Source organism: Saccopteryx leptura, chromosome 3, assembly GCF_036850995.1.
Source record: "Saccopteryx leptura isolate mSacLep1 chromosome 3, mSacLep1_pri_phased_curated, whole genome shotgun sequence".
NCBI classification, from domain to species: domain Eukaryota; kingdom Metazoa; phylum Chordata; class Mammalia; order Chiroptera; family Emballonuridae; genus Saccopteryx; species Saccopteryx leptura.
In genome coordinates this window covers 44,054,015-44,070,023 of record NC_089505.1, presented here as the reverse complement: position 1 = coordinate 44,070,023, position 16,009 = coordinate 44,054,015, and the positions used below count along the sequence as shown (strand labels likewise).

General features: G+C 37.3%; 1 protein-coding gene across 11 annotated transcripts in view; it reads right to left on the bottom strand.

Annotated features, from left to right (window-relative positions):
• Positions 1-16,009, bottom strand: part of FAM184A (family with sequence similarity 184 member A) — a 121,359-nt gene that overhangs the window by 37,535 nt on the left and 67,815 nt on the right. For all 11 annotated transcript variants that reach the window (XR_010750059.1, XM_066373357.1, XM_066373361.1 and 8 more), the window contains exons 8-9: positions 13,195-13,316; positions 12,567-12,717 (exon numbers count right to left, since the gene is read on the bottom strand). Coding sequence is in view for 10 of the 11 variants with exons in the window: in XM_066373357.1 (XP_066229454.1) it covers positions 12,567-12,717; positions 13,195-13,316 (273 nt within the window). In the remaining variant the exon portion in view is untranslated. The remainder of the gene's footprint in view (positions 1-12,566; positions 12,718-13,194; positions 13,317-16,009) is intronic.

The following is a 16,009-nucleotide window of genomic DNA, read 5'->3' as shown; positions in this document are numbered from 1 at the left end:
CACCTACAAAGGAGTCCCCATAAGGATGACATCAAACTTCTCAACAGAAACACCTGAGGCCAGAAGGGAATGGCAAGACATATTCAAAGTAAAGCAGAACAAGAGCCTACAACCAAGACTACTTTATCCAGCAAGGCTATTGTTTAAAATTGAAGGAGAAATAAAAAGCTTCCCAGACAAAAACAAAACTCAAGGAATTCATTACAACCAAACCAATGCTGTAAGAAATGTTAAGGGGCCTACTGTACACAGAACAAAGGGGGAAAAGAATATAGTAAAAGAGGAATATAACTTTAGAGAATAAAATGGCAATAAACAACTACATATCAATAATAACCTTAAATGTAAATGGATTAAATAATCCAATCAAAAGACATAGGGTAGCTGAATGGATAAGAAAAGAGGACCATACATATGCTGTCTACAGGAGACATACCTCAAAACAAAAGATACACATAGACTGAAAGTAGAAGAATGGAAAAAAAAATATTTCATGCAGATGGAAATGATAAAAAAGCTGGGGTAGCAATACTTATATCTAACAAAATAGACTTTAAAACAAAGACTATAGTAAGGGATAAAGAAGGTCACTACATAATGATAAAGGGAGCAATCCAACAGGAAGATATAACCATTATAAATATATATGCACCGAATATAGGAGCACCTCAATATATAAAGCAGATTTCAATGGACATAAAGGGAGAGACTAATACTATAATAGTAGGGGATTTCAATATTCCACTAACATCAATGGATAGATCCTCAAGAAAGAAAATTAACAAAGAAACAACAGAATTAAGGGATACAGTAGACCTACTGCACTTAACAGATATCTTCAGAACCTTCCACCCTAAAGCAGCAGAATATACATTCTTTTCAAGTGCTCATAGTACATTCTTTAGGATAGAGCACATATTAGGGCATAAAATGAGTCTCAACAAATTTAAGAAGATTGAAACCATATCAAGCATCTTCTCTGACCACAATGACATGAAACTAGAAATCAACTACAATAGCAAAACTGAGGCCCTGGCCAGTTGGATCAGTGGTAGAGCGTTGGCCTGGCGTGCAGGAGTCCCAGGTTCAATTCCCGGCCAGGGAACACAGGAGAAGCACCCATGTGCTTCTCCACCCCTCCCCCTCTCCTTCCTCTCTGTCTCTCTCTTCCCCTCCTACAGCCAAGGCTCCATTGGAGCAAAGATGGCCTGGGCACTGAGGATGGCTCTATGGCCTCTGCCTCAGGCGCTAGAATGGCTCTGGATGCAGCAGAGCAACGGCCCAGATGGGTGGAGCATCGCCCCCTGGTGGGCATGCCGGGTGCATCCCAGTCGGGCGCATGCGGAAGTCTGTCTGACTGCCTCCCCATTTCCAACTTCAGAAAAAGAAAAAAAAGAAAAAAAAAGAAAAACTGAAAAACACCGAAACACTTAGAAACTAAACAGCATGTTATTAAATAATGACTGGGTCAACAATGAGATCAAGGAAGAAATAAAAAATTTCCTTGAAACAAATGAAAATGAGCATACAACAACTCAAAATCTGTGGGACACAGCAAAAGCAGTCCTGAGAGGGAAGTTCATAGCATTACAGGCATACCTTAAGAAGCTAGAAAAAGCTCAAAAACAACTTAATCCTTCAACTAAAATAACTAGAAAAAGAACAGCAAGTAAAGCCTAGAGGAAGTAGAAGGAAGTAATAAAGATCAGAGCAGAAATAAATTACATAAAGACTAAAAGAAAAATAGAGAGGATCAATGAAACCAAGAGCTAGTTCTTTGAAAAAGTAAACAATATCAATGAACCCTTAGCTAGACTCACCAAGAAAAAAAAGAAAGGACTCAAAAAATAAAATAAAATTAGAAATGAGGGTAGAGAAGTAACAACGGACACAGCAGAAATACAAAGGATTGTAAGAAAATAGTTACAATTAAGAACTTACAAGTAAGAACTGTATGCCAAAAAATTAGACAACCTAGGTGAAATGGACAAATTCCTTGTAAAATATAATCTTTCAAAAATCAATCTGGAAGAATAAGAAAACCTAAATAGACCTATTACAACAAATGAAATTGAAACAGTTATCAATAAACTCCCAACAAACAAAAGCCCTGGGCCAGAGGGCTTCACAAGCTAATTCTAACAAAGATTCAAAAAAGAACTAACTCCTATCCTTCTCAAGCTATTTCAAAAAATTCAAGAGAAGGGAAAACTTCCAAGCTCCTTTTATGAGACGAGCATAATTCTGATTCCAAAGCCAGGCAAAGACAACACAAAGAAAGAAAACTATAGGTCAATATCCCTGATGAATTTAGATGCTAAAATTCTCAACAAAAAATTAGTAAACTGGATCCAGCAATACATGAAAAAAATCATACACCATAATGAAGTGGGATTTTTTTGAGGGAGGCAAGGCTGGTACAATATTTGCAAATCAATCAATGTGATTCATCATATAAACAAAAGGAAGGAGAAAAATCACATGATTATATCAATAGATGCAGAAAAAGCATTCAATAAAATCTAGCACCCATTTATGATCAAAACTCTCAGCAAAGTGAGAATATATGGAACATACCTCAACATGATAAAGGCCATCTATGACAGGCCCACAGCCAACATCATACTCAATGGGCAAAAGTTAAAAGCAATCCTCTTAAGATCAGGAACAAGGCAGGGGTGCCCCCTTTCACCACTCTTATTCAACATAGTTCTGGAAGTCCTAGCCACAGCAATCAGACAAGAAAAAGAAATAAAAGGCATCCAAATTGGAAAAGAAGAAGTAAAACTCATTATTTGCAAATGATGTGATACTGTACCTTGAAAACCCTAAAGTCTCAGTCAAAAAACTACTGGACCTGATAAATGAATTCAGCAAGGTGGCAGGATATAAAATTAATACTCAGAAATCAGAGGAATTTTTATACACCAACAATGTTCTGTCTGAAAGAGTAATTAAGAAAATAATCCTCTTCACTATTGCAACAAAAAAAATAAAATACCTAGGAGTAAATTTAACCAAGGAGGTTAAAGACTTTTACTGAGAAAATTATAAAACATTGATAAAAGAAATCAAGAAAGATACAAACAAGTGGAAGCATATACCGTGCTCATGGCTGGGAAGAATAAACATCATTAAACTGTCCATATTACCCAAAGCAATTTATAAATTCAATGCAATTCCTATTAAAACACCAATGACATACTTCAAAGATATAGAAAAAATATTCCAAAAATTCATATGGAACCAAAAAAGAACACAAATAGCCTCAGCAATCTTGGAAAAGAAGAATAAAGTGGGTGGTATCACACTTCCAGACACCATGTTATATTACAACGCCACTGTACTCAGAACAACTTGGTACTGGCATAAGAATAGGCATATAGATCAATGGAACAGAACAGAGAACCCAGAAATAAACCCATACCTTTATGGACAACTGATATTTGACAAGGGTGGTGATAGCATACAATGGAGTAAAGACAGTCTAACAAATGGTGTTGGGAAAATTGGACAGCTATCTGCAAAAAATGAAACCAGACCACTAACTCACACCATTCACAAAAAATAAACTCAAAATGGATAAAAGACTTAAATGTAAGTTATGAAACCATAAGCATCCTAGAGGAAAACATAGGCAGTAAGCTCTCCGACATCACTTGCAACAATATATTATATTTGCTGATTTATCTCCACGCACAAGGTAAATAAAGGACAGGATGAACAAATGAGACTATATCAAACTAAAAAGCTTTTGCACAGCTAAAGACAATATGAACAAAATAAAAAGGCAAAGCACACAATGGGAGAACATATTCGACAATACGTCTGATAAGGGGTTAATAACCAAAATTTATAAAGAACTTGTAAATCTCAACACCAGGAAGACAAACAATCTAATCAAAAAATGGGCAAGAGAAATGAATAGACACTTGTCCAAAGAGGACATATAGATGGCCAACAGCCATATGAAGAAAATGCTCAAAATCACTAATCATTAGAGAAATGCAAATTAAAACCACAATGAGATATCACCTCACACCAGTCAGAATGGTGCTCATCAACAAAACAACACAGAATAAGTGCTGGCGAGGATGTGGAGAAAAAGGAACCCTCCTGTACTGCTGGTGGGAATGCAGACTGGTGCAGCCACTGTGGAAAACAGTAGGCAAATTCCTCAAAAAAATAAAAATCAAACTGCCTTTTGACCCAGCCATCCCACTTTTAGGAATATACCCCAAGAACACCATAGCACAGTTTGAAAAGGAGAAATGCACCCCCATGTTTATGGCAGCATTGTTCACAATAGCCAAGACCTGGAAACAGCCCAAGTGTCCGTCACTGGATGATTAGATTAAAAAGCTGTGGTACATATACACAATGGAATACTATGGGGCCATGAAAAAGAAGGAAATATTATTTTTTGCAACAACATGGATGGAACTGGAAACTATTATGTTAAGTGAAATAAGCCAGACAGAGAAAGAAAAATATCATACGACCTCACTCATATAAGGGATCCGGCAAACAATATGAACTGAGGAGCAGAATAGAGACAGAGGCAGGATCAAAGGATCCAGAAGGAAGGCAGACAGAGGGAAAGGGGATGATAGGGTGATAAGATGGGATGAGAGCAGAAAAGCAAATCCTGGATGGAAGCGGGGAGGGCGTTACGGGGAGGGAGACAAGGTGGATGTACTGGGGAACACGGGTGACATTAGAATCTATAAACACAATAAATTAATAAAAAAAAAGAAAAAAAGCAACCCACAAACCTAAGATTTAGAAGTGAGATACCACTTTAATAATTCCCCTGAATCAAAATATAGAAGAAAAAGTCATGAACAATTGTTCAACATTTAGACTAAAGTATAACTTATCAGGCATATAAGTGAAATTAAGGTGGAGACAAGCCAGTCTGTTAGGTAGTTCATAACATTTTTCTCAAAGGCTCAGACTTAAATAATTTTATAATGATATGCCCATTGATTCCTTTAAGGAACAAATATTTTAATTATTTTTAGTGTCTTGTGAAAGAAATAGGAATAGATTAAATTACTTTGTTACTACAATGCTATTTAAATGTTCTTCAGTATTTTTTCAGCTGTGTCCCGGACTCCAGCACCTCGGAACGCACGGACTGCTTTGTGTTTCATCACAGTCTCACTACAGTGTTTTGCAGGACAGATATACGCTCAGTACACATGAACAACTTCCTAATATTTTAGACATCTCTTTAAAAGCTAGGTATAGTTCCACAGCTTTGCTTTCTTTTCCTAACGGTGTCAATTTAAGAACTGGATAGACTTAAATTCTAAAAAGGGAGATTTTGGTTGGAAAATTATTTTTAGATTTTCAAATTAATTTATAAAATGACTTAGTACCATTTATCTTAGAAGGAAAAAATTTTCAAGAGGAAGAATATTAATACAGGATTTTTTTGTTTTGTTTTGTTTTGACTGAAAAGTTAAAAACAAACTTCCATGCTAGTTTACTAAGGAAAATGTTACACATTAACTTTGAATCTAGGAACTGAGGTAGGAAGAATGAGGAATGATGGATGTTGGCTGGTTCTTGGAAGACTAATTCCAGTCCACATTTTCTGAGAAAGCAAACTGAATCCTGCTGCTCTTCCTCTCTGGTGCTTTCCCCCTCTCCGTGTGCTGTTTCCCTCCACTCTTCCCGCTTCCTCCTCGGACAGTCCTTGTCCTTACCCAGCTAGTCTTTCTCGGGGTCAGGCTGGACCTCTGACATTTGTTCAGTGTAAGTTCCTGTTTTCCTGATTTCTAGGGAGTGGATTCAGCCCCTTCACCCACCTCCCGTCGCTGCCCAGCTCTGCGTTAGCTGAGACGAGATTACTTTCTGGGTCCCTCTCTGTTCCTCTGCCTCAGCACCTACTCACATGCAGTCTGCCATTAAAAGTAGTATTGTTACTCACTTAAAATGGCACAGAAATTAATGAAAACATAACTTTTTTCAATAGGCAGAAATACAATTTCTAAAGAGAGAATTCCTTTTTTTCCTAACATAAAACTTCTTAATTTAAGAGTTACGATATGGAGCTAATAGAATAAGTTCTGAGCTCTGCTGCCAAATGTACCCAACAGTTTTGTGATCTAAACAGTCTAGACTAGTGATGTTTAATAGAATTATAATTGAGAATCACATGTGTAAATAAAAATTTTTGTAGCCATAATAAAAAATGTAAAATTATTTTAGTCATATATTTAACCCAATATATCCAAAATATTATCATCTCAACATGTAATTATATAAAAAATACCAGTGAGACATTTCATGTTTTTGTGTGTTAACTTTTTTAAAGCCAGTATACACTTTTACACTGACATCTCAAATTCGATGAATCTCATTTCAAGTGCCCAATAGCCATGTGTGGCTAATAGCTACCATATTAGACAGTATTGGTCTAGAAATCAGAAGGCAGTCTGCAACAGATCTTAATAAAAAACTGGCTTTTCAATTGCTTTTGATCAAGACCATTTATTTTAATGCTCTATTTCTTACTTGTGTCATTGTTCTTTCCTACTTTGTGTAAAAAAAATCTAAAATTGCCTGTGATTGTAAAATTGGTACATCTAAAATCAAATTTACCACTTCAACCTCCTCAAACAAGAAGCTCATTGTGATCTTCTAGTCTCAAATGATGACTTTTTCATTATCCTGGCCTCAAATCTCGAGTCAACTTTAACATTGCCTCCTCCTTTCCATCAAATTACATAATTTATTCCTTTCTGGTTACTCTTGTAATCTCAGTGAAATAAACTTAATGCAGGTTTTCTTTGGCTAGACAGACTTGTACGTCACATATTTCACAGCTGCCTCTTTAGTCACTGTGCCTTGGTTTTCATTCACTCTATGCAACAACTATTGAGCGCTTACTAAGCTGCTGGGGACGCCACAGTCAACAGTACAGATAAAGATCAAGCTCTCATGGAACTACATTCTGGTAATAGATGTCTGCAAGAAACACAGCAGAACGTGGGACAGAGAGTGGTGGCGGGTGCTATTTTAGAGAGTGTGGTCAGGAAGACTTTTTTTCCTTTTTTTGTGTTTTGCATTTCTTTCCTTTTTTTTAAATGTTTATTTTATTGATTTGAGAGAGACAGAGACAGGAACATCTATTTGCTCCTGCATGCGCCCTCACCGGGAACTGAACTTGGCAACCCCATGCTTCGGGATAATACTTCAACGAGCTGAGCCATCTGGCCAGGGCAAGGAAGATCTTTCTGACGATTTAAGATCTGAGCACAGAATTGAACAAAGTGAAGGAACAAGCCTTGTGCATTGGGGGTAGTGGGTTCCATGTGGAGGGACAAGCAGATGCTAAGGTCCTGAGATGAATTAAACTTGGTGTGTCTTCTGGAAACTCTAATTAGTCCAGTATAACTGTAAAAAAGAAAGGAGAGAGGGGCAGGAAGTGATATTGGCAATGTAGTCAGAGGTCATATCATGAGCCTACTGCCAGCCACTGTACGAGCGTGAACTGTATTCTAAAGGTGATAGGAAGCCACTGGAAGGTTGGGAGCATTCGAGTAACACTATCCAACTTAATATTTTAAGAGCCTCACTTTGACTGACTTGAAAATAATTTGCAGATCTTTCCTGTACTGCAGTTCTTTCCTGGCTTGAACCAGGGTGGTAGTGAAGGAAGTAGTGAGTAATGGCACATCCTGGCTGTCCTGTGATAGGAGAGGATTAGGAAATGCTGGTGGACTGACCGACTGCACAGTGTGAGAAAGAGACTCAGAGATGGCCAAGCAGTAAATCGCTGGCAGCATCTAGGAGGAGCAGTCTGACTTGGTTGACTCGTGATGGAGGGGTGTGTAGTGTGTATTTTATTTCAGACACTTTTAGACATTTATATTGAGACGTCTCCAATTCATCCTCACTTCAATATCACAGCCATATTAAGCTTCCTAAAATAAAAATTTCAACATGTTCGTCTCCCATCCATAAACCTTTAACAGAGTTTTTAGTTTGAGTAAACTCTGAATCCTAAGCCTAAAAGCCAGTTTTTCACAATGACCCCTGTCCTCAACTGTCCCACCTCATTTTTGAATATATTCAACAAAATGTTTGTTGAATGAATAAAAATATATGTTTTTATCCTTCATTCTACTCAACAGCCACACTAAAACTGACCTCCACAAAGTCTCTCCCAAATCACATTGACTATATTACTCTTTCTCTACTTTATACTCCTTTCCAGTGCAGTGTTGAATGTTAAAAAGCCCTGATTTGTAGAACTTGCTAATGTTTATGCTATCAATATCCCTACCACAGATGACTGCCAACCATCAACATGAGGTCCCCGAGTACAGAGTTGGTAAGACATGCACACAATCAGCTACAGTGTTCTGGTCAGAACCAGTTCCAGCACACCACTGCTCCTACAGTACAGACTGGCCAGATTATTTAGAAAGTCACTTACTGAAAAATGGCTTTTCTTGTAGGTATCTGTATACATACCTTCCTCACGTTTGACTGTAAATTCATGGAGAATAAAAACTGTCAGATGCACGGCTATATTCAGCTAAATAACCTTGGGTTTTCAAAGTTCAAAATGGAGAGTCAGACCTAAACTATAGAATTCCAGTTCTATGTCTGAATAATCTGTGTGCCACCTAAATTTCTCAGTCCACAGCTCTAAATGAGAGCACTGGAATATAAAGTTATCATATTGGACCCCTCAAAATATCAGCCTCAAAAGAAGTGAAATAAAGAAATATATAATGGTATTAGGGAATCACAAAAAGACTCTATATAATTGCTTTTCTTTAGACAGAGTTACAGAATAAGAATGTAAAATCCTTTTGCTTTAAAGGAATTCTAGTGTGCACAACTGATAAGCCCAGGAGGCATAATTGGTCTTGGACAAAAGTGTAATTACTGGGGAAAATTGAACACAATGAAATATTAAAAGAAAACTAAAAGATATGAAATTAGACTCCTATTAGAGCACAGAATGAAAATAGCTTTTGGAAAGTTTCATAAAGGATAAAATTTCTGATTCAAAAAAACGAATTCTTATGCTATTCGATGCCTATTTTTTGATAGGTAGGCCATGAAGGTTAGTTAAATCAAATTTAATGGTCAAGAGTTTAAAATTCACATTAAAGAAATTATTTTATTCTTCTTTGCTCTAAGTAGAATGAAATACAGGTACACTAAGGCACTAAATTGACTCACCTCACTCAAACAGTTAGAATATGTGAAAAGGCTGATTCTCTGATTCCTTTTATAATAGAAGTTTCTACCTAAGCCCTGGCCATCACAATTCGATTCCCCACTTCTAGTCTTTCAAATATCACATCCCCAAGCCAGGTCTGTCTTCTGGAAGTATGGAGGTGTGCTGGCAGTGCTGGGAGTACTGGGGATGAGCGAGGCCCACAGCAGTGGATAGGGAAGTGGTTGTAGGGATCGGGTCTGGGCTGGGGGTGGAGGGTGTGAGGAACAGGTCTTAGCATGAGTCAGGCAAGTGGAAAGTGGTGGCACAGGCTCTAGGAATCCATCCAAAAGACGCATGAGAACAATATCCAAAGGGCCAAGAAAGGGTGGTCTTTGGTCCACAACAAAGTTCATTAAAAAAAAAACCGCTGGGCTCTGGCCGGTCAGCTCAGTGGTAGAGCGTCGGCCTGGCGTGCAGAAGTCCCGGGTTTGATTCCCGGCCAGGGCACACAGGAGAAGCGTCCATCTGCTTCTCCACCCCTCCCCCTCTCCTTCCTCTCTGTCTCTCTCATTCCCTCCTACAGCCAAGGCTCCATTGGAGCAAAGATGGCCTGGGCGCTGGGGATGGCTCCTTGGCCTCTGCCCCAGGCACTAGAGTGGCTCTGGTCGAGGCAGAGCGACGCCCTGGAGGGGCAGAGCGTCGCCCCCTGGTGGGCGTGCCAGGTGGATCCTGGTCGGGCGCATGCGGGAGTCTGTCTGACTGTCTTTCCCCGTTTCTAGCTTCAGAAAAATACAAAAAAAAACCCCACAAAAAAACCCGCTGGTCCTGATATAAATTTTGTCATCTCATGTGTCTGGAAAGAGTGAAATCTTGCCAACATAATAGCCACTTTTACTTTAATATGGAATCTTTTATTCATTTTTATTCCTTAACTTTCTTTGGGCACAGACAATCCTAGCGTGCAAAGTGATTTGCAGTTTATCTACAGAGATATGCACACTCCATATATTTTAGAAGTGGAAAGAGAGAAAACTACTGTAATTTTGGAAATGGCCTATGGCATGGAGCAGCACAGGATAGTTTTACCTTTGAAAGTAATTAATTCCTAGTTATTTTCATGTTTATCATTAATCTAGATTGAGAACTGATTCTTTCTATAAAGCTTGCGACACTGGAGCCAATATGTAATATATTATTTTATAAACATGGAACTAGAACAAGATGCAAAGTATAATGTCTTCTCACAAACGAATAATGTAGAATAGACATCCAAAAAAAAAAAGAGAGAAGCACAGATGAAATTTAACAAGGCACATTAAATTAATAATTAATAACATAATTTAATAGAAAAGAGGTGGGAGAAATGGTGGGCCCTCTTCACAATGCCAAATCCAGCCAAAAAAAAAAAAAAGAAAGGTCTATGCTCATTATACTTTCTGATTAAAAACCCAGGCAGATTTTAGGGATGTTTTTCATTTTTATCATATAACTGAAATAGTTAAATCTTCCTAACAGAACATCAAAGAAGAGGAACACCACTCTACCCAGTAAAATTTGGCCTTCTCGGTCCCTACCTGGTGCCCACCTTCTAGTGAGTTGCTTCATTGTTCTTATTTTTGTCTGAGTTTCAAAGGTTTCAAATATATCCACAAAAGCTCATATAAATAGACACATGAATGTATATAATTAACAAATTATTACAGAACACCAGACACAAACTGGCAAGCCCCTGGTACTCTTGAAAAACACTATGTGTATGTACTTATGTAACAAATGAACTTACAAAAGTCTGTTCTGTTTATTTTGAAATCCATCATGATCACAAATAGAGTAATAATAGCAGACCCCTAGCACTAAATTACAAAGCTGTTCTTGTCCAAGTTCTACTCTGGCTTATCATTCAGTCACTGGTAACTCATTCGGTCAGTCCTATTTAATTACTGGCTTTTCAGGAGAAGGCTAAGAATTCATAAATTCCGAAGTTGTATAAATGAGTAAAAATGTACAGACTCTTTTGCTGATAGTTATAAATGCTCTGGAAATTGCTCACTTCTGGAAAGTAGTTTCAGGCAATCAGAATATATATTTTACCTTCCATTGTCCAATTTATCTAATGGTCTGAAAAAAGATTTTATACTTTCAAAAAATAAGTGACTTTTCCATCTAAAATCTCCATGTTCAGTTCAAATTTTAAGTCTAAAAACTGTAAATTCTTTTCAGTATTTAGGACTATCTGTGTAACACAATTAGTAAAACTCTAAATTTATAAGTATGTCTCCTTGATTTTATATATTTAAAAAATTTATAGGGAGCTAGTTGCTAGATGCAATGCTGCCTAATTCATGCATCACTTAATTAACACCAATTAGATGTTCAAAATTTTTTCTTTAATTTGTCCTTGAAAAATGACAAAAATAACTACCAATCTATACTTCTTAATCCCTTTACTGTTTTCATTCATCTCCCCAAACCCTCGGCCCTCGGTCAGTCATCAGTCTATTCTCTGTTTGTTCCATTCTGTTTATTTATTTTGTTCTTTAGATTTCACATATAAGAGTAATCAAATGGTACTTGTCTATCTGTTCATTTCACTTAGCATAATATCCTCTAGTCCCATCCATACTGTAGCAAACGGTAAAACATCATTTTTTTTTTTTATGGCCAAGTAATATCTCATTGTATAAATGTACCATCACTTTTTTTTTTTTTTTTTTTTTTTTAGTGAGAGGACAGGAAGCAAAGACAGACTCCCACATGAGCCCCAACCGGGATCCATTGGGCAAGCTCACTAGGAGCGATGTTCTGCCCATCTGAAGCCCTTACTTAGTAGCAACTGGAGCCATGTTTTAGTGCCTGAGGCAGAGGCCATGGAGCCATCCTCAAAGCCCAGGGCCAACTTGCTCCAATTGAGCCATGGCTACAGGAGGGGAAGAGAGAGAGAGAGAGAGAGAAGTGAGAGGGGGAGGGTTGGAGAAACAGTTGGGCGCTTCTCCTGTGTGCCCTGACCAGGAATCAAACCTGAAACATGCACATGCCAGGCTGACACTCTACCACTGAGCCAACCGGCCAGGGCCCACAACTTTCTTGTTATCCACCCATGTATTAGTGGGCATTTTAATAACTACATACGGTGCGAGAAAGTACCTGAAATATCAGGGGGGGGGGGTACTTCGTAAAGTATATGATTGTTTAGCCATTATGCTGTACACCTAAAACTAAAATACATAAAATAATATTGAATGTGGACTGTAACTGAAAATAAAGTTTAAAAGAAAATAACAAAATACAATAAATTAACACCCAATATGCGTAGTATTTCCCTAGCTAAAGAATGGCCAGGAAAATGTAACTTTATTATGTAGAGATTCCCAATTACCTGGTTTAAGAGATCTTCTACTTTCTTCTGCCATGATTCCCTGGCAGCAGTCTTCTCTCGCTCTTTTAACTGCAAAAGTTGAGACATTGCTGACTTCTTATCCTCTTCATGTTGAAGTCTTAGCTCTTCACGAAGTTTAGAACATTCTTGTCTAAATTAAAACAAACACATTTCCTTTGTGAAGAGAATTCTTTCTCTCAATAACTGTAGTATAGCTGTTCACGTTTCCTAAGTATTCAATTAATCCTCCTTAAAAGTCAACCCAGGATAAGAATTCATTATTTTATAGTTAGGGACTATAAGGTAAATTAGTAACTTACCCAAGACCATGGATTTATCAATTTTATCAATGGCAGAATAGATACTAGAACAAATTAGTCTTCTGACTTCAGGTTAGTACACATATTTTACGGTCAAGGAAATGAAATCAGAAAAAAGCAATCTGCATTCAAGTGAGAAAAAAAAATTCCAATATCTCTGCATCTAATCATGGAAAAATTTATTTAAAATGCTATACTAAAAAAAAAAGCTGATACTACATCTTTAACAGTAAGGCAACAAGCCACAGAGAAAACCATTTTCTGCACATCTGTACTGCTGAGATTACACTGCAGAGTAAAAACTGTACCTAAGGTTTTCAGTCCATTTTATTTTTAAGTCATGGGCCATTCTGTCCACTCGGAGCTCCTCCTCTCCTTTCAGGGCAGAGAGTGCTTCTTCATGCTGGTGCCTTGCTTGTTCTAGCTCCCTCTGAAGAATAAAAACTGCTCAGTAAAGACCAGTCTTCAAAGGCAAAGTCACTGCTGGTTATTTCAAATAAGGAGAGTTCGTGCATTATCACTTCTAAATCCTTAGAAGCACAGTAATTGATGAAGCTCTGATAATTACTTGAGCTTTTCTGACAATAAAATATATGGTACACATTTTATCATTTAAATGTCCTTGTGTAAACTATCTTCTATTAAGGTTTATAATTTAAAACATTATTTTAAATAGGTTAAAGTGACCATAATAAATAATCTTAACTAAACCTTCCATATCATGGGTATGTGACTACACATTAAATAGACAGGTGAGTTATTCAAATTCATTCACGTTGATATTCAGAAGCATGCTATTTATTCAAAGTTCAAGTATTATATAGCTGTACCCTCTTGACATGATTAAAATAATTATGAGAAATTAGGCTATGGAGTATTTGTATTATATAACTTCAAACCAGTGGTCCACGTGTTTAGTATTATGGTAATATGATGCGATATGTATGAAATCCCTCTAGATTAGCACACATTAAATGGCTTTCTGGAGCCTGGGGCTGGAGGTGACCTTTTTGGTTAACAGTGGCAGCCACTGGTCCCTGCCAGCACTGTGGCTATTCTTAGGATACACGAGAACAGATGCTGATCCATCTTTTTGTGATTGCAAAGACCCTTCTTGGATCGCCCACTTGCCAAGTGCACTGTTAAGGGGTGTATCCTAGATTAATGGGTAGGAAGCAAGTCAATGTGCAAATTGCCATTTTCAGTGTTGACCTGGCCGGCTATTAAGCAGTAGGTACTGAAAACTGAATTTGGCCATCTTGGCCAACTGTCCTTTTCACTAAGTACTCTGTCTCTTAGGACTATTTTTTCCACCACAGGTAGCATTAAATGGAGTTGAATTACTTTAAGTGTATTTCTTTTACTGAATGTTTAGTACTTTATTAGACATTACTGGGATGGGGAAAGAGGTTTAAAAAAAACCCACTTGCTCTTTCGAAAATTTCCCAAAACTGTGGGAAACTGTGATGTAGCACCTATATTTTCTCAATTAAAACTGTCCAGCGGACTAGAGAATGAATAGGTAATAGAGTTTTTATTAAAATTTGTATATGTTCTACTATTTGACAAAAGAACAATGTAAATATGAGCAAGGACCTTAAAGAATTGAAACAGAATCCCTAAGTCTAATTCTCAGTGCCAGAATGGGGTGGAGGGAGAAGCAGGATGAAATGCCCTGCAGGCAGGAAACAGGCGCAGCAAAGCGGGGGACACAGAACCCCCAAGGTACCATAATGACACAATATATTCTATCAACATTCATTAGAAATATCTCTACTGTTTATTTTTAGTACATTCTAACTACCTTATTTTTTTATGGAAGTCTTGTTGACAGGCAATATTATATTAGTTTCACATACACAACATAGTGACTCAACATTTATATACCTTACAAAATGATCATCAAGATATTTAGTAATTATCTGTCACCATATTTACCACCTTAACATATCATCTTCCTATTAACTTTGACAATTAAAATAAAATACCTCTTAATACAACTTAGTCAGCTTTGTATAACAGGGTGCTAAAATTAAGATTATAATCAATATTTTGACATCACATGAATATATTAATTTTGTATTTTACTAGCTCTAAATTCCAACCTATTCCTTCTTACGTATTAATGCTCATATCACATAACCACTAGGGACAAGTAAACAGAAGGAAAAAAAGATTCAGAGAGTCAAATAATCTGTTTATTTTGTCAAAGAATTTAAAAACAGGATGTAATTAGTATTTAAAATTTTATATATACATAAAATATAATTAAACCTTCAATAAAATATAAGTAAATTTTTATACATGTATATACAAGCTTATCCACTAATCTTTGTTCATATGCTTTTGAATGTCATCAATTCTAGGCTAAAAGAAATTCTGAAATATTAAATAAAAGTCAACATTTACTGTGTTTTTACTATTTTGCTAAGCAGTGTGCTGTAAATGTTTTATCCCATTTAATTACTACAAGAGTGGTGGGAGGTATATTATTCCCCTGCCTCTCCAGGGCTGATGTGATGAGGAAACACAGGTTTAGAATAAGTAACATGCCAAAAGTGACACACTAAGCGGTGGATCTCAAATTCATACCCAACCAATCCGACTTCAGAGCCCACATTAAATCGCCTCTTGGAAAGACAAAGTAAGGAGAACTCCTGGACTGCTATTCCCCTAGTTTTATGGATTCTTTTCTCTTCTAAGGCAGTCCAAAGATCTGCTCTGCTCCATGAGAATGGAAGGGGAAGACAGACCTTCCTGCAAGGCATAGTGACAGAGAAGCACTTAGTTGCAATACATGAGAGTTTCAACTCTTACCAGTAAAAGGATGGTGCAGACTGATTGCTATGGGTTGAATTGTGAACTATATGTGGAAGTCCTAACTTCCCAGTTCCTCAGATGTAATTAGTTAAAATGAAGTCATACTGGAGTAGGGTGAGCCCTGAATTCAGTGAGACTGGTGTCCTTTTGAGATGTGAGGACATGGGGAGAATGCCATGAGAAGACAGAAAGAGAATCTACAAGGAACGCCTTGGGCTACCACGAGATGGGGAAGGTAAGAAAAGACCCTCCCTTAGAGATTTCAGAGGGAACATGGCCCTGCCAACACCTGGATTTGTACTT